The 26,359-nt window shown below is 41.6% G+C and overlaps 1 protein-coding gene and 7 non-coding genes across 8 annotated transcripts in view; 1 reads left to right on the plus strand and 7 right to left on the minus strand.

The window, feature by feature from the left end:
• Positions 1-26,359, plus strand: part of sema3h (sema domain, immunoglobulin domain (Ig), short basic domain, secreted, (semaphorin) 3H) — a 59,213-nt gene that overhangs the window by 20,831 nt on the left and 12,023 nt on the right. The window contains 7 exon segments of the mRNA XM_041052900.1: positions 2,624-2,778; positions 6,955-7,017; positions 7,805-7,924; positions 9,127-9,220; positions 10,151-10,270; positions 10,973-11,118; positions 11,848-11,962. Of these exon segments, the coding sequence (XP_040908834.1) occupies positions 2,624-2,778; positions 6,955-7,017; positions 7,805-7,924; positions 9,127-9,220; positions 10,151-10,270; positions 10,973-11,118; positions 11,848-11,962 (813 nt within the window).
• On the minus strand, positions 12,893-12,964 carry trnam-cau. Its single transcript has one exon. It is a non-coding gene; the product is annotated as a tRNA-Met (tRNA).
• On the minus strand, positions 13,112-13,183 carry trnam-cau. Its single transcript has one exon. It is a non-coding gene; the product is annotated as a tRNA-Met (tRNA).
• Positions 13,331-13,402, minus strand: trnam-cau. Its single transcript has one exon. It is a non-coding gene; the product is annotated as a tRNA-Met (tRNA).
• trnar-ccu lies at positions 13,409-13,481 on the minus strand. The gene has a single exon. It is a non-coding gene; the product is annotated as a tRNA-Arg (tRNA).
• trnam-cau lies at positions 13,811-13,882 on the minus strand. The gene has a single exon. It is a non-coding gene; the product is annotated as a tRNA-Met (tRNA).
• Positions 14,108-14,180, minus strand: trnar-ccu. The gene has a single exon. It is a non-coding gene; the product is annotated as a tRNA-Arg (tRNA).
• Positions 14,510-14,581, minus strand: trnam-cau. The gene has a single exon. It is a non-coding gene; the product is annotated as a tRNA-Met (tRNA).

Here is a 26,359-nt window from a genome sequence, read left to right on the forward strand (position 1 = left end):
TTAGCTCCCACTTCTGCTTCAGTCTGCTGTAGTTAGATAATTGCCATGTGTTGTGAGAGGCAAGGCTGTCTGGGCAAAATCTAAAGAATAAGAGGCAGCCACAGAGATGTGTCAGCAAACAAACAGGAGTAATAGATGGATAGATTCGTGCTCTTTGGGTTGTTTTGGAGTGTAAATGTGGTGGACAAAGCAGGTAGTATATGGACAATTTTTTCTTTGTGTGTACGTCTCATAACAAGATAATGTTCACTGTCTTTATCATTTTGATGTAAATCCAACAGACAGTGACAAATAAATCTTCCCAATAGAAGTTCAACAGGTTTCAGCAGTATCAAACTGCATTGAAATCTGATGGAGACAGGGCTGCTGATGAGATTTATCAGCAGCCCTGTCTGTACAAACAAAAAAAAAAAAATTTGTTGTCTTTCTATCGCAGGTTTACATTGGTTGACTTTAATTGAAAAAAAGAGAATTTCTTCTAAGAGAGAGTTTACTTCAGCTTGAACTGTCTCCACTGTAATTCAGTTAGGTAGAGCTACCAGGTTTGAATGATTGATTTGAACAGAAACCACCCAAGCTGGAAATTCACTCCCTCGTGATACAGTAACGAATATTAATCAGATTATATTCTGTATGATACACTGAAGATCTCTGTGTCAGCTGAGATTCAGCTGCATGAAGAAACCTGCTGAGCGCTTGAGAGGTGTTATCCATCACTGCAGAGGAAGAAGCACCACATGAGTGGCTGCCACTTGTACAATCCAAAACTTTGCAAGTGCTTTCCTTTAATAAGAGTTAGCTGAGTTTGCTGCCTCAGTGAGAGATGATAAATTATTCATTTCTTTTTTAAATCTTTCCCTGAATGAACCAACCTTGTGTGTTAACCCTGTGAGCCCGTACGTATCATATATGATACCCACATTTCTGGGACTCATTGCATCACCATCAAGCATAAACTTTGCATTTAACCCTTTTAGATGAACTCTTATGCTCGTATACTGACTCCTGGTAGACACTCCTCACTTTTCTAAATGTTTTGACATGTGTGATACAAACAAAAAATATACTTAGAATTTTTTTTTTTTAATTTTTTTTTTTTACATTTTGTCAAAGGGACAAATAAAGAGTTCATATTTGAAAAATTAGAATTTTCTGACCATTCTTTCATAGTTCAGGTCTCACAGGGTTAAAGCTACACTGGGCAACACTTTATGTAAATTAGAAGCTGTATTATCCCATGTATCCCATTTCTCCTTGGGGTCTAGTTTATATACTTATTGTATATGCAGGAAAATGTACTCTTCTGCTTCTGATCCCTTTGGTACCATTTTGTATAAAGCACTGTAGAGTGGCCAGATTGCTAAACAACAGCTTACTGTGTGCAGAATTAACATCATGGCCCCGCCTGGGTTTTGATGTTCAAACAGTTTTTATAAGCTCTTTCCTCCTCTCACTGCTATTTGGAGTTGCCAATGTGTGAAGTTATGCCTGGTGGTGCTTAAAAGCCTATACTGTTATGCTTTCAGCTTTGCCAGCCGATGCCAAGTCCAATCCACTGAAGAACACTTGGCAGTTAAAGTATGGAAGTCAAGACAAGACGCACAGACGTGTGATCCATGTCCTTGACCAGATATCGGCCGATCTCCCGCACCATAGTTTTCATAGTTTACATGGAGCAAGAGTGTAATCATTTAAAAAACATTGAATCTGTGCGCTCGTTATCTGTGCTTTCAGAATCACGTTTACATTATCACGCAATCTGTCTGGAGATGTAGTTCAAGTACAGTGTGTCTGTCTGTAAGTGCGAGTGTCAGTGTTTGTTTATCGACGAAAAGATACAGTGCAGATTATTTAGTTTGACCTGAGTATCCAGTGTGATAAGAGAAATGAATCATGCAAGACAAACAACTGACAAGTGTGTGTGCGATAGATACTGCAGGTGTGGGAAAGTTTGTGTCTTCGTCTGAAATGTCCGTTTATCTGATTGTTTCTCTGGCCTCACAAACCATTTATTAAAGTAGCAGATGTTCAGAGATGGCGTTGGGTGTTATGTGTATTTTTTATATTTATTTTTTTGTATTTATTGTTGTTTATTTTATAGCCATGTATGTGTTTAAAACAAATAGCTCATTGGAAACATTGAAACTGTACTTTCCCCTTTGGAGCAAGAGTCAGGAGTTGATTAGCTTAACATAGCATAAAGACCGGAAGCAGGGGGTTAGCCTGATTTTTATAACTAACACGTACAATCACAATTTTCCATTTTTCATTTTAGATTAGTTTGGGATAGAACCAATGAGACCATTAGTGAGCTTTAGAGGTGCTAGAGGGTGTATTTGTGAACTTTGGAGGGAGCTAGGCCAACTGTGTCCAGTCTTTATGCAAAGCTAAACTGATCGACTCCATATTTAATACACAAACATGAGAGTGATCAATGTTTTGATCTAACTCTAACTCTCTAAGTCAAGTAAGTGTATTTCCCAGAATGTTGGACTGTTCCTTTAAAATTCCATTAAATTGCTTATTGGTTTGTTTCTTTGTTGACTGAGGAAATTTATGGTTGATGTCATATTTTAACAAAAATCAAACTCACTGCTCTGTCTTCCTTCTCCTCCTTCGCCAGAGCTGATCCAGAATGGCCGTCTGCTGACGCTGCCCCTAGCGGCCGGAGACCTTCACTCTCTGCTGCCTGACGAAGACGGGAAACGTCTGTACGTGGCCATGAAAGATAACCTGCTGTCTACCAGTCTGGATGACATAACACAGAACCCACGCAAGGTTAGAAGTGGAGGACGCACACACACACACACACACACACACACACATATTCACATACCATCTGAGGTAAAATAGGATACGGACATACAGCAGACAAACACATCAAAGTTACACATGAAATACACACAGTCAAATGACAGAAGATTCAGATAACTGATGTATCAGGGCTTTAATGGGAGTAATTACTGGTGATTTGAGGAAGAGGAAAGTCACACCCCTCTGACTAATGCATCCCCTCTGATCACCTTTCTCTAATTCCTAACCCTCATTACAGAAACACGTATCTTTCCTTTCTTCTCTGTCCCTGTTCTTGGCTCCCTTCCCACACAAACACTCTCTTAATCTCCACTTTCCTCAAAGACAGAAACACATCGTTGTAACTGTAGAATTAAAGCATCTTCCACAGTCTCGTTTTTCCACCTCGTTCCAACTGGGCTGCCTTTACTGCTAACCTTGTAGATAAAGCTGGACGATTGTTCAAATAACACCGTCAATATGTGAACTTGTTATGAAAAAGGAATTTTCTTTTTCAAAAGCCTAATAAGCCTTTGTTAGTTGGAGAACTTAAGACTAGTATTTCCTCTAAAATACCGTTTGTACAACCTGAGTGGAATGGGCCAACAGATAGAAACATAATAGTTTTCAGTCAGACCACAAATTATTTTCTGCACATTCCCACGTCCACCACACTGTCCATGTTCACTGCACGAACAGCAGATCTATTGGTGCTGGAGAGCTGTTATTCTGATAGAGAAGAATAGCTGAAATTTGGATCAAGTTATGAGTAAAGTCAGGGAGAGGTCAGAGGTCACCGTCCACAGTCATCCACAGTTTTTCGATCATCAGGAAACATAGCTACTTGTGTACGGCCTGTAAATACAAAATTTTATTTTGTGTTTCTGTGGATGGAATCATGTTCTTTTCATATGAACATTTTAAGCACCAGGAGTTTCACATGGCGTCACTAACATGAGGCTTAATGACATGATGTTTCAGACCCTGAGGCAGGAAGCGTACTGTCGGTTCTGCCCTTTCCTGATTCAGCTGGTTTTGTTCCCGCCCAGTGCATGTCACTCATCCTAATGAGGCTGAGCTAATATTCATTCTGCCATGCACCAAATGTCTGCAACGCTACATACACCGATGGTGCGACAAAACATGTCTAACATCAATGTAAGCCAAATTCAAGCCAAGCCAAGGTTTGCAGCAGGATGCATAGGAGCATACATCTGGGTGGAGATTATATTAAATCAATCTGCTTCTTTCAAAAATAAAAAAATAAAAAATAGATATAGGTTACAGGTCTTTTGCAGTATCTGGTTTCGTGCTGCAGCTTTAACACAATATCCAGACAGCCAGACAGCCCCGATGATGGTTTGCCAGCCAGTCAGGTTAAGTTCAGGGTCACAGCAAGGACAGCGACAGTGCTGCCTTTTCATAACTCTGCCCATCAATACCCTCATCAGTCAGCAGACATACATGCAAGTTATTACAGATTCAAACAGGTAAGGAAGCAGACAAACAGCCTGAGAAACAGACAGACAGACAGACAGACAGCAGTCAAGCTGGCCAGCCACCCACTCAGCCAGGCAGTCAGCCAACAAAGTGATAGATAGTCATGGTCAACTCATAACAGCTCTATGCAGGCTGTAAAGTTATATATCTGTAGGTACAGTATTTATAGTCTGTTAATACCGTTCCAGCTTGTGTGCAGTTTTTTCCCATGTGGCCTTAAAACCACTCACACTTTATTTTCTCTGCTACTGACATCCAGAGCTCCTTATCAGTGCTGCTGGAGACCTAGTGATGCCTACTTTTATTTATTTTATCTTCTCACAACTTTAAACACTTGCAGTGTAAATATGCAGAGTCTTACTGACTCAATAAAATCGATTCTGGCACAAAGAGACAAGGACCATAACCAGCTCCTTCAGTCGGTCCATCTCAGTTCGGGGCAGAGTGCCGATGGTGACCCTGTTGTCATCAGCCACATTTTGCTTTGATCAGGCCAAAAGTTCTCAACACATTCCTTCTGAGTGAGTCTACAGCTGGAAACCCACATTACATGAAGGGTCGCCAAGGGTTTGAGTGTGTGTTTGCGGCTTTTTGTTGCATACTTCTTCTTTACTCATTCTCACCACTTCCACTGTTTTCATTTTCTTTCTTTTAACACGTTTTTTTTTTCCTTGTTTGATTAATGCAAGTCTCGTTTTGCATAAACCCACATTCTCCTTTTACGTTGCATGAACTGTCAACCAGCATGCTTTTCACAGAGGGATATATTTCCATTAACCAAAGCATTTACCTGGTGAGAATCCTCTCGTGGTGGTCCATGTTCCTGTCAGTTGGTATTTGGAGATAAGGGGGGACGTGTCCTCTAATCTAATCTGATCGTCTCGGCTCCGCACCGGGCTCTGCAGGAATGACTACATCAGGGAACAATTACTGGCCATCCAGAAATTGTTTCCTGAATGCACTCATATCATTTGCTATTAATCGCATTCTGGGAGCTGGTGTCACATTTTCTACATAAATTCAGACTTGTTGGGCATAAAAAAAAAGCTTGAGAGTGTTCTGTTAGGACCAACGTCCATGCACAGATCATGTATCTCATTTCTTTCACTATTGTGAACTAAAAGTAAAGTTCCCTCATTTTCTTTAGTAAACTTTGCAGTTTCTGCAGTATGTAGAGATAAGTGTGGACGATCACTTATCATATCCATTCAATCTCTACTTTGCCATTGTGGTCTCTGAGGGAATGACTGAGTCAGGGAAATATTTAGATTAGTCATGTAGCTGCCATCTGACACCAAGCCTCACCTCTCTCTCTCTCTCTCTCTCTCTCTCTGTCTCTGTCTCTCCCTCTCTCTCACTTCGTCTGTTTCTCTCTCGCTCTCTTTACAGTCCATTGGTGAAGTTCATCCATTTCTGATCAGAAATGAGTGTTTTTATGGGTGATTTTCTTACCTGAACCCCCTACAAACAAACCTGCACAGGCCCAAAGCAAAGACGACCTGAAACAACCTGTGGATTTTATTCAGAAACAGTAATTCAGACATTTTAAAAACATGGATTAACAAACACATGGCACTTGGTAATGTTCTGCCTCTAATATGTTTCCTTCACAAAAAGCTCCACTTTGCTTGTAATATTTGACAGGGTCCATTGCTTGTCTTATTTCTCTGTGACAGAGGCTGGAGGAACTGTATGTTGGAACAGTGTCATTAATTGAATTCTTTGGCAGTGACACAAAAAACAAAGAGCCCACATACAAAAAAAGATATACATATAAAGTATAATGAACTGGTCTGTGGGTTGGCTGATGTCATAAAAAAAAGACATGAGGCATGTGTGTAGGCCGCTGTGTGGGCAAACTGTCTAACCAAAACAAATTATCCAATATTTTTGCTTCCTAGCTGGAGTGCTGCTCTTTTAACATAAAAGGGACAAAACATGATTCTTCTTACATCCTGTCGGGTCCAATAAAAACATGACGTATGTTAGACAGAAAATCTGACATGGCTGAGAAGGGGGTTAGAGAAGCATGGCTGGAACAGGAACCTTGTTTGGGTCAGGTTGGATCCATAAACTCGGAGCGCTCAACGTCTTTGACCAGGATTAAACAGCATCAGCACCGTAGAGTCTTCAGCTGGAATTGTTGTAAAAACATGAATAATTATATCAAAGAAGATCTTATGATTATGTTTTACATCTATTACAATGTGATAATTCAGTCAAAAAAAACATCTAAGTCCTCTCTACAACGTAATGACAGTCACTGCATTAATGTGCACGTGTATCTGTAACCAAATACCCTGAAGACCAAATCCAACAGTGGATTAATTAGTCATGTAGCCACTATCACCGCTGCTCTAATAGATTGGCTCGTCATCAAGACTCAGCCATGCTGCCATTTGGTTTTTATTTTCTCCTCGCTGAAGCTGCCTCACTGTTTGGACACTACACAAGAGGCATTAAAATCTCCCTCTTCTCCTCCTGGCCTCTTTCTTCTAGATTAGTCATGTTTTGCTGTCACTCCCTGCCTCACTTCCTCGTAAAGCACCTGCCGATGCCAAAAGCCTTTTATCGGAAATGTAGAGTGAGCAATAAAAACAGTATTTAAATCTCTATCTCTCCCTCTTTGTTTTCTTTATCTCTCCCCTTCACGCTCTGCAGCTGTACTGGCCAGCCAGTCCGGACCGTGTCCAAGAATGTCTCATGGCTGGGAAGGATCCAGAGGTGATTCAAGACATATACGCACACACACAGACACACACATACAGATACACACAAAAACACACTAAATTGCATAAGCAAAGCAATGTGTACCACAGTAACTATTGGGTCTGTTAATACAGCCAATTAGCTTTAAAGTCACATAGGGAAGGAAGTATATTTACACAGAATCCTACACAGATGTGGATCAGTGGCTTACAGGTCAGGTTCATGTCAGCTTTTCACATCCTTTCTTCAGTGCCTGCTGCAGTGTTATATTACCACACAACAAAACTGTCAGAGACACTGTCTGACAATAGAGCAAGACAGTTGCATGATAGATTACGATCTAGAGCGGAACTAAAGTTGAATGAATCTGATTCATTCGGGAACAATAAACAAACGCGAGATGCTGGCGATGATATCAGGATTGAGGTTAGCGAGATTTATTCAGACAAATGAAACGACGTGCACAGGACAAAATGGGACAGATTTAGACAGGTAAGAGAAGAGAAACAGGTGATGCTCGTCGGGCAAATGCATCAGTCACATCCAAAAACTGAAGGCACCTATCTTGGTGTTGAGTTCAGGGTAGCAGGAGAGCTTCATGGACTTTCTGTGTGTTAGCAAAGTTTAACTTTCACTTACACAAAAGAACCTAATGAGAACCATTCATGTTTTAGATGATGTTATTTCAATAAAATTCAACTTGGCTTCTTGTAAATATGCAATAAAACAATGATACAAAATACTCATTATTTCTCACGTTGTCTTCCTCTGTCTGTTTGTATGTCTCTCTCTCTTTGTGCAGCTGGAGTGCGCTAACTTCCTGCGAGTTCTGCAGCCTTTTAATCAGACTCACCTGTACGTGTGTGGCACGGGGGCCTTCAACCCCCGCTGTGCTTTCATAGCAACCGGCGTCTTCCAGCGGGTAATGATCCTCTTTAGCCACTTAATTAGCTGAAAAGTGGTCCTTCTGCAGGGATTGGGAGAAGAATCACTGAACCAAAGTCACAGCACTGTGTTTCATAAATTTTATTTGACTTGTGAAAGAAGACATTAGCTTGCAAGCTAATGTCAAGCTTTTTCATGAGAAAAGGTTGACTGCAGAGCAGACTTCTGCTCCTGCCACCCACCGCCCTGTGTGCGTGTGTGTGTGTGTGTGTTCTCCCAGCCCCCATACCCAGGCCTATCACCGGCTGAAACATCATAAGTGTGATGTCTGCCCCTATGCCCATATATCTGCCAGGGTTGACCCTGTGCCATCTGTCTATAATATACACAATGTACCTTTTGTCCTTGAAGTTTCAGTCTGGGGGCTGCTGGACACTATATTTTTTATTTGACATTTTTATGTCACATATAATGTAAATGTAATTCTAGAGCCCAAGTGTGTTTCCTTTATACCGCACTGATTAGTTGGTCATTTCTTATCCTTTAGACACATGTGGGTTATCATTTTGCCAGAAATAGGTTAATGGTTTTAAATTCCCTCAGTAATGGGTGTGTGTGCATGCATGTGTGTGAGGTTTAAACCTGTGCCATTTGTGCAGTTGTGTGAGTGTGGGGTCAGAGACTGTGTGGGATTTTATATGTGTGTGGGTATGTGCATTCCTGCATTTTTGTTTTTAGAGGTTGCATGCATGCCTTTCAGCTGTGTGTGTGTGTGTGTGTGTGTCTCAGCTAACAGCTAATCCCATGAAAGGCCATGTGAGATCAGAGCAGAGGTTCAGACGTGGTGCTTAGAGGAGCTGGTGGTGCTGACTGGTTTAAGACTGGACTTCACACATTTTTAAATCCTTCCACTTACCCTATTACCCTATTAACTCTGTGTGTGTGTGTGTGTGTGTGTGTGTGTGTGTGTGTGTGTGTGTGTGTGTGTGTGTGTGTGTGTGTGTGTGTGTGTGTGTGTGTGTGTGTGGCAGGTTGGTTCGGCTGGCTAAAAAAGTCTTTCTGCTTATTTGACAGAATTAGTGGATGAATAAAAGAAGTTATGAATCGAAGAATTAATCAAAGAGACTCAGAGCCCGTCAGTCTGCCCAAACAACTTGTTCTCTCTTGTCTGCCTCCTGATGTCCAGCTGATTTTCTCCCTGTCTGTTTGAGTGACCTCTGTCTCTGTTTTCTTTGCCAGTCAGAGCACCAGACTCTCTCGTACAGCCAGACTGAGTGTGGGAAAGGGAAATGTCCCTACGATCCGTTCCAGAAAACAGCCTCCGCTGTCGTTGGTAAGTTGACCTCCAATTTCAAGTTATCGCAGGAAGAGCGATAGCACATCTGTGAGGTTGTAGCTAGGTGTGGATGATTGTACATCCAGTTTTTTTCTGAGAAAAAGACAACCTGTGGGCAGAAAAGAATCATCTGAATGTGTATAATCAGTCATTTAATCAAACAAACAACTGAACAAAATGTGGGTCTGTTGTCGCAGCGCTGTGCGATGCCCTCTGCAGAAAAATCAACACGCTGCTGACTTGGTTGTACTGTGATTCATTTGAGAGATTGGATGTTTTTTATTTGTTTCGTTTTTTCAAAACACCATCATAGTGTGGCAGCTGAAGATGACTTCTTCTTTCATAATTGAAATAATTTGTCATTTATTTTTGCAACATGAGTGGTTTGCAGTAAATAACATTTGTAAATATAATAATAAATATGATAATAAAAACCATGGCCAAAATGTATCCTAACTATCAGTAGAATTACTTTACCCAACCAGCTCTTTGTTACAGTTTCCATATTTATTATACTCAAAGAGTATGTCTGTACTATTGAGATAGTATAAGCAGCAGTAAAATATACAACTCTATATATTACATTGTTTTTAGTGTGTATTTTTACATATACTGTACATTGTACATCATGGCTTTTGGAGTTACATTATTAGATTTCTGTATTATTTGCATATATTATTGTATATATTATAAATAGATTTTTAATGTCATTTCTTCTGTTTACTTAATTTCTATTTATTTCATTCAAATTGCTCTTGGTCTCTTTATTTCCTGCCTATATAGCATGTCTCTGTGCTGCTGTAGCATGGGGATATCCCGCAGGGACAAATAAAGTCTTATCTTATGAACCAGTGTGAGATTATGTTGAAATGAGTCTAAAATTCTGTTTTAACCAAAAACACCTAACGCATTTGTTATTCTGTGAAGATGGAGAGCTGTATGCTGGGATCACCTCAGACTTCATGAGCAGGGACTCCGCCTTCTTCCGCAGTCTCGGCAGCCGTCACGTCATCCGCACTGAGCAGTACGATTCCACCTGGCTGCAGGGTAAGTACAAAAAAAAAAAAAAAAAACTGAAGAAAACCAAAAGAAAGTTAAAGAAAATCCTTACTTTTGAAAGTTTTGAAGATTGATCTCTAACCTACTGTGGATGCAGAAATCTCTGCTCTTCTACTGCAGGATTTCTGAGATGCACAGTTCTAGATCCATTTAGAAATCAGCAAATGCTGATGCTTCTCTTCAACAGTTTTTCAGACAGAAAACACCAAATAAAATGCATACACTACCCTGTATTTGTCTTGATTGCCTTCTTTATAACATGTTCAAACCATGGAGCACTTTCAACAGCTAATGTGCTGAAAGTTTAGTTTTCACTGATCCTTTGGAAATAAATCAATCAAATAACAACCATCTTTTACTTCTTGTTTTGTAAACTGAATTTTCTGAACTAAACAGAATATCTTTTGCTTTAAATCAGCATCTCTAAAACCATCTCCTGCACGCCCAGTTGGTGTTTTTTATCAGGATAGTGCGTTGACGTCTGCTGCTGATAACAACAAGATACATGTTGACTCTCTGCCGGGTCAAAAATTCAGTTGTACCTCCATCATCCTTTTGCTCTGCCTCTGTTCCTTGTGCACTTCTACATGCATGTTACGTGCATATCAGCAGAGCAGGATTACATTACAGTTGATTTATAATTTACCTATCTTTTTATGTGTGTGTGTGTGTGTGCGCATCTTTCTCCAGATGCCCAGTTTGTGCGGGTAGCGCCACTGTCTGAAACTGATAACCCAGAAGATGATAAGGTCTACGTGTTCTTCACGGAGCGCGCTCAGGAGGCAGAAGGGGCCGCTGGGAAGGTGCTCTACTCCAGGGTGGCGCGTGTGTGCAAGGTATGGAGTATGTTTGTTAGAGAGGGACAGAGACTAGGTTCTATGTGTTTGTGTTCTCATATCGGAAACTGTCTGCATGTAGTTTACGTAAACGTTTGCCTGAACAGGCAGAGTTTGTACGTGCTGGTCAGTGTGTGTGTGTCTGCGCCTGCAGAGGTGTGTGTTTACGTAAAAGGTATGCCTATTTGTGATTGGATGTTCCAGCTGGCTCATATAGATACGCTTTTTGATGTCTGTGTTTAAGGGACTGTTTGTTACTATCGCTGTGTCTTCACTGTATCATCTGCTCCGCTGTGATACCCTCTGAAAGTTTGTACTGTACGCCTCTTTATGTTGATATGTAGAGACATGCATGACTGTGTTTGTGTGTTTGCAGGAATATTTGTTTCGCAGTTATATGTGTGTGTTCACACGTTGCACAAAAGTTAGGAAATGTATTGAAACTGCATCAGTCATCACTTTCTGCAGGAGACTGTCATTAGAGAATTCGTATATTAAATAGTGTGCTGGATTTCACAGCAGTTTATTTGACAGGGAAATTCAGTTATGATATAAAATGGTAGTAATCTTAGATTTCATAATCATCAGAAATTCTAGTATCTTTATAGTAAGCTAGAAGTAAAAATGAATGGCAGGGACACCATTCTCTCAATTTCTTTGAAGTGATGATTGATCTAAAGTAGCCTGATATTTTTTATTTGAATTCTTTTTCTTATTTTTTTGGTGCAGAATGACATTGGAGGCCAGAGGAGTTTAGTTAACAAGTGGAGTACCTTCCAGAAGGCTCGTATGGTGTGTTCAGTCCCAGGACCAGACGGCCTGCAGACACACTTCGACCAGCTGCGTGAGTCCACACACACACACACACACACACACACACACACACACACACACACACACACACACACACACACACACACACACACACACACACACACACACATCAAATGACAAACAAAAGCGATACATGCACAGTAAAACCAGTCACATCCACCAGGCCTCAACCACTGGTCAATTAGAAACCTCTAGAGCTCTGCCACTGATTGCCTCGTTAAAGAGGGACTGAGTTCACATACTCAGCCAGTATGTGTGTGTGCATTTGTGTTTACACGAGGAGCAGGAAGTTCTTGCTCTTATATTTTGAGGTGACAAAGGACAGTCGGCAGACTGAAGAAACTTAAATGTGTTCAACCACAGCCTCAGTCTGTGAGCATGTCTGCATGGCTCCACTGTTACCACGGTGATCAACAACCCTGACGGTCACCTTGGGTTCGTCTTCATGCCTCAGCCTTGGTAACCACGGCAACTGGCCTCAACATTCAGTTGCTGTGGGTTTATTCATTATCGAGGATTCACGCCAGTATCCTCCAGCTCTGTGTGTGTGCACGCGTGTGTGCATGTGTGTGTGCGCATACTCAGGAGCAGATCTATGTAGGTGTGAGTCTTTGATGTGTATTTTGAGTGAATTAGGATGTTAGCCTCTGTCTAACAGTGCGCTCTCTGTGTTTGTCAGCGTGAACCTTTGCACTCAGCTGTAAACTCGTGCTACACTCTTGGCAGTTGGTGTCCTCACACATATCAGTGGCGCTGAACATATTACTACATACTGTAGGTATGATGCGCAGTCACCCGCCTTCACGGTTGTATAGCATTTGAAAGCTATAAGATTCTTATCAAGATGGCACCACAGATGGTTGTCTCAGTGTGTTGCTGCTGATGATCCAAACAGGATCACAGTTCCAAATGAATAGCATAGCTGCTGGTAAAACGCTGATAGCAGAGGATGGTTTCGATCCATCGACCTCTGGGTTATGGGCCCAGCACGCTTCCGCTGCGCCACTCTGCTGTCAGTCACACCAGGTGGGACTTGAACCCACAATCCTTCACATCTGTTTATTGAGGACAAGTATTTAACATAAGGCCTGCCTTACATGGACAGCTGGACTACATCTTGGTAACTCTTAAAGTCAACCAGCTGGTGATAAAACACAAATAGCAGAGGATGGTTTCGATCCATCGACCTCTGGGTTATGGGCCCAGCACGCTTCCGCTGCGCCACTCTGCTTTCAGTCACACCAGGTGGGACTTGAACCCACAATCCTTCACATCTGTTTATTGAGGACAAGTATTTAACATAAGGCCTGCCTTACATGGACAGCTGGACTACATCTTGGTAACTCTTAAAGTCAACCAGCTGGTGATAAAACACCAATAGCAGAGGATGGTTTCGATCCATCGACCTCTGGGTTATGGGCCCAGCACGCTTCCGCTGCGCCACTCTGCTTTCAGTCACACCAGATGGGACTCGAACCCACAATCCCTGGCTTAGGAGGCCAGTGCCTTATCCATTAGGCCACTGGGGCTTCGATGATGTGATTGTTAGGGGGACAAGATGCACAATGAAGCGTGAACAGCAGGGACCATACGTAGCGGTTGGTCCCAAGTTCCCAAAAAAAGGGAACTTCAGACAATGCTAGAGTTCAGCAGTCAATGTCTGCAGCACAGACTGTTTCCCTGACATCTGCTGTCTGTTTCTGAAATCCACATAGTACATTCAGAGCAAAACTCTAAGTCATATTATGTGGCAAAGAAAATACATCCTTCCACCCTCTAAAAATCTGATTTAGTGTTAGAGGACAGCCAATTTTAAAAGTAGCATAACATCACTGTTGGTATAGAACCATGAAAGCTATAGCAGAGGATGGTTTCGATCCATCGACCTCTGGGTTATGGGCCCAGCACGCTTCCGCTGCGCCACTCTGCTTTCAGTCACACCAGGTGGGACTCGAACCCACAATCTTTCACATCTGTTTATTGAGGACAAGTATTTAACATAAGGCCTGCCTTACATGGACAGCTGGACTACATCTTGGTAACTCTTAAAGTCAACCAGCTGGTGATAAAACACCAATAGCAGAGGATGGTCTCGATCCATCGACCTCTGGGTTATGGGCCCAGCACGCTTCCGCTGCGCCACTCTGCTGTCAGTCACCCCAGATGGGACTCGAACCCACAATCCCTGGCTTAGGAGGCCAGTGCCTTATCCATTAGGCCACTGGGGCTTCAATGATGTGGTTGTTAGGGGGACAAGATGCACAATGAAGCGTGAACAGCAGGGACCATACGTAGCGGTTGGTCCCAAGTTCCCAAAAAAAGGGAACTTCAGACAATGCTAGAGTTCAGCAGTCAATGTCTGCAGCACAGACTGTTTCCCTGACATCTGCTGTCTGTTTCTGAAATCCACATAGTACATTCAGAGCAAAACTCTAAGTCATATTATGTGGCAAAGAAAATACATCCTTCCACCCTCTAAAAATCTGATTTAGTGTTAGAGGAAAGCCAATTTTAAAAGTAGCATAACATCACTGTTGGTATAGAACCATGAAAGCTATAGCAGAGGATGGTTTCGATCCATCGACCTCTGGGTTATGGGCCCAGCACGCTTCCGCTGCGCCACTCTGCTTTCAGCCACCCCAGGTGGGACTCGAACCCACAATCTTTCACATCTGTTTATTGAGGACAAGTATTTAACATAAGGCTAGCCTTACATGGACAGCTGGACTACATCTTGGTAACTCTTAAAGTCAACCAGCTGGTGATAAAACACAATAGCAGAAGTTGGTGTCGATCCATCGACCTCTGGGTTATGGGTCCAGCACGCTTCCGCTGCGCCACTCTGCTGTCAGTCACACCGGATGGGACTCGAACCCACAATCCCTGGCTTAGGAGGCCAGTGCCTTATCCATTAGGCCACTGGAGCTTTGTCGTTTATACACATACAGTGATTTCCAACAACGTAACAATATTGGTGGTACAAACATTGCTTTTCAATAACACAACAGTGCCCACTGAGACTACTTTGACATGAACATTGAGACAATGATAAAGAGATACAGAGAAACAGAAAGAAGAGGGGGGAAATGCAAAACAAAGTTGTAATCCCTAAATTAGTACAAATTGTGTTTATTTTGCACCAGTTAGATTACTAACCTGTCTGTCTGATTTGGGCTGAATACTACAATTACAGCTTGTAGCCTTGGTATTTGAAAGACATGGACATATACCAGGCGAGGAGGGTTGAACGCTACCTTCCATTCATATCAGAGTTTGGAAATTTCTGAGTATGTTCCACAATTAACAACACCAAATATAAACAATCAACATGGCTGACCACGAGAAACTCGTATTGTTATGGCAACCAGCATTTGGGTACCTTCAGCATCAGCAGAGTAGAATCACTTAATAACCCACCAACTGACCTACTAAAGGTGCCCTTGTTCTAATGTGCTCACTAAAATCAGAGAAACACAAACAGCTGCAGGGTGTAGACCTTAAAGTATGGTTATGTTTCAAAACTATAAAAACTGAATAACACTTGGCACCTACATAGATACACCCCCATTTTATAACACAACACCTGACTAATTGGTGATTCACTTTATGGATTCTGAACACCAAACAGCACAACTACAAAACCAAATAAAAACAACAAAAACAACAACACTGAGCCAATACTTGTTCAGGTACTCGTAAGTGTCTCAAAGGAAACCTGTGAATCTCCCATTTGACTCAGAGGACTGAGGACTCTATGAGTTGCCTCATTAAGTCTATCAGGAAGGGGTTTGCTCACTGGTGAAGCCGTCATTTGCCTGCACTTTCCTGTCTTTCCTGGATTCCCCTTCCGTTTTCCCTTGTCACTGAATCCAGAAGTTGGACGTGTAATTAACCACTGGTGTCAGTGACAGCAGACAGCTATGTTTTTTAATTAAAAGCATCTGTCACGTATATCCTGTGACTGACAGCAGTAGAATGAAAATAATTGTCAACCTGATAATAGCATTTGATTATCAGGTTTCAAATGGCTGTAGGTGTTGAAATCACTGGTTAATTTCAGTGCAGCTCACAATTCCTTCATCTTTAAAGAAGTGCTGTACTAAATTGCGGCGGCGCCCCTTTGATTATTCAAAACAAACCCAGCTGCCAATTTAAAAAAAAAAAAAAAAAAATAAGGAAAAAGCTTCTAGCAGTGGATGGTTTCAATCCATCGACCTCTGGGTTATGGTCCCAGCACGCTTCCTCTGTGCCACTCTGCTGTCAGTCACTCCTAATGGGACTTGAACCCACAATCGTGTCTGCACGCACCAGAGATTTGGACTGCTGTTGTTTCCCATGAAGAGGTCCATCCTGTTAAGACACAACTACTTTTAACCCAAACTATCCCTACCTCTCTTATGATCATGAGACTCTTAATTTGTATTTTAACTTGTCACAATTTTTCATCAGACCATTTGTATTGTATCCTCTTTTTGGTGTTTGAGACAAACAGTCTCCCCAGATTGCCGCTTTGGGCCTGAGGTTTTGCTCTCTGAGAAAAGGCGTTTGACACATGCAGAATGAGCACACAGAAACAGAGAGAAAAGCTTTGTGGAGACAGGACTGGTTTCTTATCTCTGCTGTTTTTGTAAACAGAAGACTCTCAGAATAAACGACATGACTCCTCTGTTTGCCGAACGCGCACGCACGCACACAGACACACACATATCCACACGCAGAATTACTTTTTGTGCGAACACATACAGGACATCTCATACAGTAAATCAGATCATAAACTGTTTCTCTCATATAGTCAAACCCCTGCACAGACACACACATGCAAAATAAACATTTGGATGCATGCACACACATACATACACACACGGCTTTTGAGCTGTTCACACACATACTGGAGCTTCAGCCTGTCTGTGTACACAATACAGTTCTGACTTGTCAGGAGCATAAACATTTCTAGCCAGCATGCCTGTGGCCACATTTTACACATCTGATAAGGGTGCGTACAAATTTGTTTGTGAACACCCTGCAGAGCACACACACACACTCAAAACCGCAAACCCATATACAGGAGATTAACCCATCAGGTTAAGAATGCTGTCAGTGTTGTGTTTATGCCACGCTCTGTCACACAGAAACACTACAAATCCCATAAACCCTTGACGCTCTGCGGGGCCCTCATAGCAGCAAAGTGGTGGATGCCACCTGGACGTGTGTGTATATGTGTGAAACGTTTACAGTGATTCAATTTGGCAGAGCATTTTGAGGCTTCTCAGTTACAGAAAACATGAAGGAAATCAATCACCTGTGTTCAAATGAAACACCGGGTACCGAACTGTGTGAGTGAGTGTGGGTGTTCACATTTACAGTAGCACACAAAGACACACAAAGACACACAAAAAGCAGCAGTATTTGGGTTCAGTTCCTGTCTGCTGTGACGCTGTTGCTGTTTTAACAGGTGAAAAAAATCCGATACCATGTGGGACAAATCCATCTTAAACTGCACAAATAATACAGAAGGTGTCAGAGCTTGACAAGGAGTAAAAGTAAACAGTCCTCCAATAAAATGTGAATAATGAATTACACTGAATGTCTGTTTACTATAAGCAATTCCAATTAATACTGTGTATGCTACATGCATGTGTTAAAGTGATCCAACGATTTAGAGCTGCCATCTGTAGGATTTGAAAAATTCTTACTTTGGTGCCAAGTAGTGGTTGTCTAAGGAATGTATGCAATGTATAACCAAACCTTTAACGTTTCAGTCCCTGGCGGCATGTCCACCTCTGGCCTCACGTAAATATAATAAGTGGGCACAGATAATTGATGGATTCTTTGATGGGTGCTCACACAGCCCCAGGCCTTTCATTAATTTCATCTACCCTTCCAAGAAAAAAGACAGTCAGGGGTTAAAGCCCTCTAGTGGCTGTGGTAAATTGTGATGGGAGCAAAGGAGGAAGTCAGGTGACATTATTATAGAGTGACCAAGTCCACATAGGGAGGAGGATAGTTGGGTCAACTGAACACTTGAAACCTCTGTTTCCAGTGTTTCCGGCCAACAGGCTGTTGATGATCATTATATAACCTTGACTGCAACTACAGCATTGTCACATTATAAATATATAATATTGTTTTGCTGATGAGGGCGTCAGATCAGAAAACACTTCTATCGGTTTTTCTAAAGGACAGTTACCAACAACATATTTTGTTGTTTCATTCAGAGGAATTGTTGTAAATATTTTACCCACCTCTGTTTCAGTGTATGTTTGTAGTTGTTTACCCACATGTTTAATGAAGTTTTCGAGCACCCGAACAGTTGTTTTGAACAGAGTATGTGGTCCGTGATCGCCACACGGACTGACTCATGAGACAGGATTGCTTTCAGGTTATTTAGTTTGTGTCTAGGGCAGCAGAGGCTGCGTTCACTTTCATAAGGCTCGCTGTTAATGTGTCTGGTTCTCGTTGTTTCAATGTCACTTGTTGTGTGAAATGATACGTCAAGCCTCATTGAGCCAAAATTATTCAAAAACCAAACAGTCGGGTGGAAGTGGTTCATGTTTACTGTTTTCGCTCTCAGGACAGACGTTCTTCCCGCTGCCCGTTCAAGCTGAAACAACTCAGATTCTCCTCTGGTGAAAAGTTCAGTTCATGGGAAGCATTTTCTGCTGTTTACTGCTGTTGTCCTTGTTGTGGTTGTTGTTATTGTTGGAGAAAAGGCATGCTATGAGGTTTTAGAGCTGGAGACAGGCAGCCCTCTGTGGCCGGACTCAGTGTCATGATACCGGTGACGGTGGGATATTTTCAGGCATTTTCGTCATCTATTTTTGTCTGTGTGTGTAAGATTCTATGTTCCAGACATAAGACAGCACCCACGTCCTCGTCATTACATCATCCACTAATGTTGGAAACGAAGGGAAGTATGGAGAAAAGTGTAGGGGAGAAAGAAAGAGTATTTATGTTTGGAAGGATATCACTGGAGCAGTTGAGGACTGTATAAAGGATAGGTGTTACATCTGAATCAAAATGAGGTGGAAGAGTGAAAGATACAAATTTGTTTAGCTTTAATTTGTTGTAGGTACAAATAAAATCTGACACTAGTTATAGATCATTTCACCTGCTGTCAGTGTAATAAGTTAGCTTTAAGGCTTTTGTATAATTGAGGCTAATTGTCTCTGTGCTAATGCAATGATCCTTCTTAATTTGTGTTTACCACAAGATGCCTGAAAGTAGGTAAAACACTAAGTATCTTAACTTAGATGGTACAAAAAAAGAAAGAAAGGTTTAAAAGCTGAATAAGACACTACAGTGGGTTGATGGGAAGCAATAGGCCGCCAATGTGACACATCTTTTTTTTTTTTTTTTGTTACAGATTAGATTAGTATTGGGCACATTCTTGTCATTCAGTGTCAGTAATGTTTGATAATGTTGGGTACTTCCTGTTTCTCTTGCTGATAAAATGCACTCAGTGTCTCTCTAATGCTCTAGCTACTGACCCTTCAACCATGACTGATGGGAGTTCAATTCAGGGACAGCAGGTGTGACATTTCAGGGAAGCTGATGTTTTGTAGGCAACAATTTCTTTTTTGCCCAAAACCACTTTGGAGCTTTTTTTTTAACTCCTAAATTGCCCCATTCTGTGGGTCGATTGTATCGTCTTTGTGGCTGTTTGGCTTCAGGGAACAATAGTAAGAGACCAAGAATGTCAAAACAACAAAAACTAAACAGAGAGAGAGTGGAGGGTGAAAATCCATGTGTGAACTGAGGATAGAGGGTCTACACATATGACTGAGCCACCAGGACGCCCAACCCTGTCAGATTAAATTGACAAATGCATTTTCACTATTTACATCTTAATTACCTCATCAACAAAAACACATTCTGTTTAAAGGGGGTATGAAAACATGTTTTGACGCCTCCATTCAGCCTTTCTAATCCATCATAGTTTGTGAGAAAAAACTTGAATGGAAGCCCAGTTTGTCAGAAGGAGAACAAAGATAGAGGGGGGAGAGGAGGGAACAGAGGGGCTGCTGTCCAGAGGAGGAAGGCTGAGAAAAAAGGGGAATGAGAAAAGATGAAGTAGGACAGGTAAGAAGAGACCAGAGGTTATAGCACGAGGTGTTGAACAGACAAGAGAAGGAGGACTCAGGAAGGGATAGAGGTGGAGGTGGAGACCAGGAAAATACGGGCAGTGGTTAAGAGGAGGAGGGAAAGAGAACGTGAGGAGGAGAGGAGAAGATGTTATCAAAGTGTTATTGCTCTCACACTGTGAAAGAGAAGGTGGAGGAGGAGAGGGGAGGAACAGCTGATTAAGAAGAGAAAGTGGATAGACATTTTTGCTTCAGGGTCAGGCAAGTAAATAAAGTTAGAAATGGAGGATGAAGTGGGTGATGAAGAAACGCTGGGGACAGAGGAGCTTTGGCCAAAAGAAAAAAAACAAGAAAAAATAAGAGAATAGTTCAGAAGTGGCTGGTACTTAAAGGTTATTTAATACTGCTAAAGCGGAAATTGCATTAGCATAGGCAGAATTTGCCTGCTGTTATGCAGATTTCTGGTACAGCCTCACCTCTATCATTTGTTTTATATTCCCCTTGAGCTACAGTACCCTGAAAGTGACACAAGGGAGGACACATTTTCACTATAGAGAGTGGAATAAGATGGCTAATTAGTGTGGAAATCCAGGAGAGAAGACTTGAAGAAAGTAAGTTTTACAAGTAAGAAAGGTTCTCACTGATCATCAAGCAGCACCTTTTCCTTACATCTCTATACAGTGTAGAAGATTTGTGTAAGTGCTACCAAGGAATGTAGAATAAAAAAAATCAATGGACAGAAAGGGAGGAGACAGATAAAAGAGATGTGATATTTATGAAGGAGGAGATACAACATTCCAAAGACAAAAAGACAAAAGGCTTATTTCCTCCTAGGACATGGAGGGGATGAGTGAGGTGAAGTGAAGCTAAAAGGGTGTGAGGGTTGATGGGATGGAGACAGGGAGGGGAGGGAAGGAGGGGAATGGTGTTAATAGGGAAGGATGGAGCAGACAGTAAGGTGGAGAGTGAGGGGAGGGGAGGAAGGAGAAAATAACAAGGAGGAGATGTGGAAGAAATGTAGAGTTTAACAGCATACAGTGAAGTGTGAGACTTTTTAAAAGAACATCATGTAAATTATTAGTTTGACCACGTGGCGTTTCAGTGCTGGCCAGATTCCCAGTCTTAAAGTTATTAAAAATAGAAATACAGATAATCTTTTCTTTCTAAGTATCTCTAGAGCACATTTTTGAACCACTAAATCATAACCCTGAAAGTTTCTTTCCAAAATGATTTATTGTTTGTTATTTTTATATCTTTTTAGATGTGCTGGTCAGTTACACAGATGATTTTTATCTCGAAAAAACTAAATCCCCACAAAAAGGTGTCCACACAGTTAAATGTCCTTCATTGCCACCTTGGAAAAATGCAGCCATCTTCAAAATGGATATCTCAGCCTGAACATAAATGCTACAACTAAGAGAGACATCACGATGGAGATAACAGCAGTGGCTACAGGGGAAAAAAAATGTGTCATGGAGAAAATAGATGGTGCGGCAAAAGGAATAGGGCCAATAGCCGAGGGGGTTAAAGGACCAGACAAAATGGAGGCAGGGCTATTATTGGCAAATTACTGTGGATGGCGAGAAAGAAATTAAGATATGGAGTGTGGTCAGAAAGGTGACAAGTAGGAGGGGGGAGGTAGATGTTGGCACTCAGGGTGGCTGGACAGGCAGGGAGGGAGGGAGGGAGGAAAAGAGGGGACAGCGGAGAAATGAGGAGGTTAGGGTAGTCCGCCTTGGGGCTGTGGCCACACAATTAGGAGGAGGAGGAGAAGGAGGAGGTGAAAGATAGGGGCTGAGGCTGCAGGTCTGCGGGCTAGACAAGACTATCTTCCCTCAGGGGGAAACAGCCTCCTTTTGTTTAGAGAAGTAGACACAAGAATAATCCTCCAGAGAAAATAGGCCAGACAGACAGATGGACACGGAGATGGAAGGAAGGAGAGATAGAGGGAGGGAGGGATGGAGGGGACGGCAATAGTGAGACACAAAGAGAACGAGAGATGCCCAGCGGGATCCTGGGAAGTCCAGGTGGATTTTTGAGCAGAAAGGGATGGGGGACGAGCACCTGAAGAAAAGATAAGAGACAGAAAGAAAAGGAGGGAAGTAGATTGAGAAAGAGACAAAGAAAATCAGCTCAGAACGAGGGATTACTGTTAGTGTGAGATGGTGGCCAGCTGTCTGACAGTGAAAGAGAAAGATGATGCGGTCAGAAAGATAAAACAGGAGAAAGGAAAAGAAGACACGATGTTTCCTATGGCTGCAACATGATTAAAATGTATCTGACCTGTTTTAAAACTTTAATTCAGCACCTCCTGCTTCAGCTTAGAAAATGATCAAGCGTTCACCTTGATTCGCCTGGTCAGAGAATTTTGCAGACAGAAGCAGACTGAGCTCATATTTCCTGCACTCACGGTGTTTGTGATGAATTTGTGTGTGTGTTTTGTTTTCCCTCCCTTGTTAAAAGATTAATGGCATTAAAGACACTACAGTTTAATAAATCAAGCAGAGGTGGAACGGCACTAAATCAGCCCTGATTTAAACTTGTCAGGTGGGCGATAAGAGTGAGTTTTTGCCAACCTGAGCTGTAAATAACTGAGATGTCTTCTTCAAAGTCTGTAAAAAGAAATATGTTGTTCTGGCTGCGTCTCCCAAAGTTTAACTATGTTTTCGCGAGGAGCCGAATTCACACTGAGGTGCTGAGAAGAAAGAAAGCCCGACTAACTTTGAAGCACAAGGCAGGGACTCAATGTTTTCCCCTGCTGGGATTACCAAAGTTTGTATTAAGTTTACACACTTTTACTTTTTCAATATTGAACTGAGTGTATTTACTTCTTCACACTCTATGGCCTCCTTCCTACCTGCCTCTAAAACTCAATTCTTTGTTATTCACAGTAAAACGAGATTTCTCCTTCCTTTCCCAGCAGGTGCTGTAATATAACGTTCATAGCAAACTGTTACTTGGTTTTTAGGGTATTTCTAGCCGTGCTAGCGGTGTAGCTCCATTGTTGCCAGTGTTAGTCTGCTGGGTTTTCAGTCACTTTGGTCCAGACTGTGAGGGCTCAACAGCTAACAACTGCTGGATGGATTGCCTGGAGACATTCATTATCCCCTCAAAGGATAAATCCCATCAATTTTAGTGATCCCTTCACTTTCTTTTCCTTTTAGCACATTCACATGCTAACACACTAAACTAAGGTGGTGAATATGTTAAATATTTAAACTACAAAACATCAGCATCATAGCATTGTCATTGTGGGAATGTTAATACACTGATGTTTGCACTAAAGTCAAATCGCTGCTGTGCCTTAGTGTGGCTGTGAGTCTTGTTAATATGTTTGTGCATATAAAAATCTTATTATTGTCACAGAAACCTAAAAAACTAAATAAGCTATCTGGGTTAGTTTTAAGGAAACCAATATATTGTGCCCTGTTTAGAGTTTCGGATCATGGTTGTCATTTCCTGGGCAGGTATCACCTCTGTTGCCTGTCATCCATCCCTCTTTCCCTCCATGTTCACTCTACTGTGAACTGTCAAACAAAGGCAAACAAGCCCCCAAAAAGTAGTTCAGATCAAGAAACTGTCAGTACTTTTATACTCAATTAGCTGTTATGCTCCCACCTACAAGATGCTGGTGTTAACCTAAGAATTTATTGTTTACAACCTGGTTTATTCACTGTTTTTTTTTTTTTAGAATAAGACAAATCTCTTTCTTTTCACTTTGCTGTGACTAATGTTTGTGTACTTTTAACTGGAGGTCTGTCCTGGTTTAACATTAAAGATAGTTCAGCTAATCTCTAGAATTGTTTGATTTTATGTTGACGTCTTGTTGTAAATTGCTCTGAGTACGGACATCTGCAGGTCATTATTTGGAACCTAGACATCTAACAAAGGTTTGCACGTCTGTGAAACTGGTTGACAAACATCAGCAACACTTTGTCGTTAACATGGCCAAATATGGTTCTGACCACCTCTGCTGCAGGTCTTGTTTGAATGATTAGAGGTCAGGCGCATATTTGGCTGCACTTACGAATGGGTTTTATCTGTTCTTTGTTCTGTCTGATCACAATCCGATCACTGAGTAAACATGTTCCCACCAGGTTTACAGGGAGTCTCTCTTTCGTCTGTTCTGAAATGGCTTCCACTAGGCTGGCTGAAAAACTCAGCTCTTCAGGTTTAGATGTAAATCTTCCTGTGCCCTTCTTTTGACTCCGTGGCTCATCCCTTCTTTGAAAAAAAACTTTGAGGTGCTTTGGATGAAAGCATTCACCAAACAGCATATATCATCCAGAGTAATAAAGCAGAACTGCCAACTGAAAAAAAGAAAAAAGAAAACCTTTAAGACAAGTAGAAGGGGAGAGAAAAATGAAAATGGGGAGATGATAAAAGTTTTGATTAATGACAGGAGTTGAAGACAGTGGGGTACTTTTTGGAAGATGTGAGCAGGAACAAAAACTAGCTAGAAATGATAAGAAGAGGAGAGGAGGAGTGAAAGAAGATGGAGGAATGATATACAGATGGAGCGGTAGAGGACAGGAACAGAGGTAAGGAGAGAGAACTGCGCAAAGAAGACATCTGCATTGTAATTTAAAAGCAAGAGGAAGAAAAAAATGAAGCGCTAAAGAAAATTTAATAATGAAGGAGTGATATATTAAGGGATGCAAGGAGTGAGCAATGTGTACGCTGCAGGCTGGAGACAACCCATAGTCCTCTCTTCTCTTCCCTGAGGGTCCTGCTGATTGTGTGTGTGCGTGTGTGTGTACATACAGTATGAGTGTGTGTTCATGTGTTTCCTTTGGTCACTGCAGTTTTACATTGTGGTGTGTGTGAATGTGTGCATGCGACCATGCTCTTATTGCTTGCTATGTTTTCAAGTTGTCCATCTGTCCGTCCCATTCTTGTGAACGCGATATCTCAGGAACAGCTTTAGGGAATTTCAAACATTCTCTTGGACTCAAGGATGGCCGGATTGCATTTTGGTCGTCAAAGGTCAAGGTCACAGTGACCTCACGTCCATACCATTGCAGTGAATTGTTAAGAATTTGTGGCTTGTTTGCAGCAACATACAAAAAAAAATTATATTTACAAGTCTCAGTATAAGTTATTGTGTGGGTCATACAAGTTCATAAGTTCCGTGATGTTTTGAAATACATCAACAAAGTTCTCCTTGCTGGTTGTTCTAACACATTCAGTATCATTACTGTTTTTGCCAGCGTCGTTAACAGGCGGCTGCAGCACAGTGTTAACAGTGTTATTTAGAACATTCTTTCTCAGCCCTGGAACTTAAACCATTTTCTGATGTCTCCTAAAAGCGTATATTTAAATAGTTAAATGAATACAATAAACATGCAACAACTAGTCGACTTGGAAAATCCTTGGTTGTGGGCAGCCCTGGATTTGTTTGTCTTAATGAACTTACCCACTAATAAAGCGGAGATAACACTGAACAAGAACACACACACAAAGTCAAGTCAAAGCACATTTATTTATATATGCATCACAAATCCCCATTAAATTCCTTTAAAGTCTTCACTACTTACATGACATGAGTTTGGACAGACATGGATGTAAACAGCAACTTGACTGGTTTGTGGAGGTAGTTTAATGTCTGTCACTGTGTGTGGCAAATGTGTGTGTGAGAGAGAGATGAGATGAGATGAGATTAGGCTTCCTGCAGGGCTGTAGTTCCATGGAGGCCACCTGAAGCAGCAGGAACGACAGGAATGTGGGAATAGTGATACGCTTCGTCGTCTCTGTCACCACAGCAACATCTCTGCCTCAGCGTGGGAGAGGAGGAAGGAAAGCAGAGCAGAGGGGAGCGGGAAAGAGAAGAAAAGGGAATATAGGAGAATAAAAGTAGAGAGACACATCAAAACCCTTGTTTTAAACATCCCTCTCCAAACATTACTGCTGCGAAGGTCTCCAAACTCAACCTCTCCACATCAACCTGTGTACTTTTAGGTTCAAACCTTTTTATAGAGTTTCTAAGACTTTTAAAGTTATTTGCCAACTGTACCCGAGGAGCCAAGTCAAGTCATGTATTTATAGATTATCACAGCGTGCCACGCAGGAAACGAAGGGCTCTGTTCTCCACCGTTGTAATGGGATGAGAAAAACATTCCCAACTCTTATCTCAGACAAAAGTGCAAAACAGAAAATCTTTGATTTATCGTGATTCAAGTAAACTGTGAAAACCAAGGTTGAGCTGTGACAGGAGACAACTGAATTATACAACAATGAGCAACACTAGAAATATGGGGGACAAAAAAACGCTGAAAATGTGATTAACTGTGATGAAAACGATTTTTAAAAAATCTAACATTTGAATG

Source organism: Toxotes jaculatrix, chromosome 2 (genome assembly GCF_017976425.1).
Source record: "Toxotes jaculatrix isolate fToxJac2 chromosome 2, fToxJac2.pri, whole genome shotgun sequence".
In the NCBI taxonomy this organism is placed as follows: Eukaryota; Metazoa; Chordata; class Actinopteri; family Toxotidae; genus Toxotes; species Toxotes jaculatrix.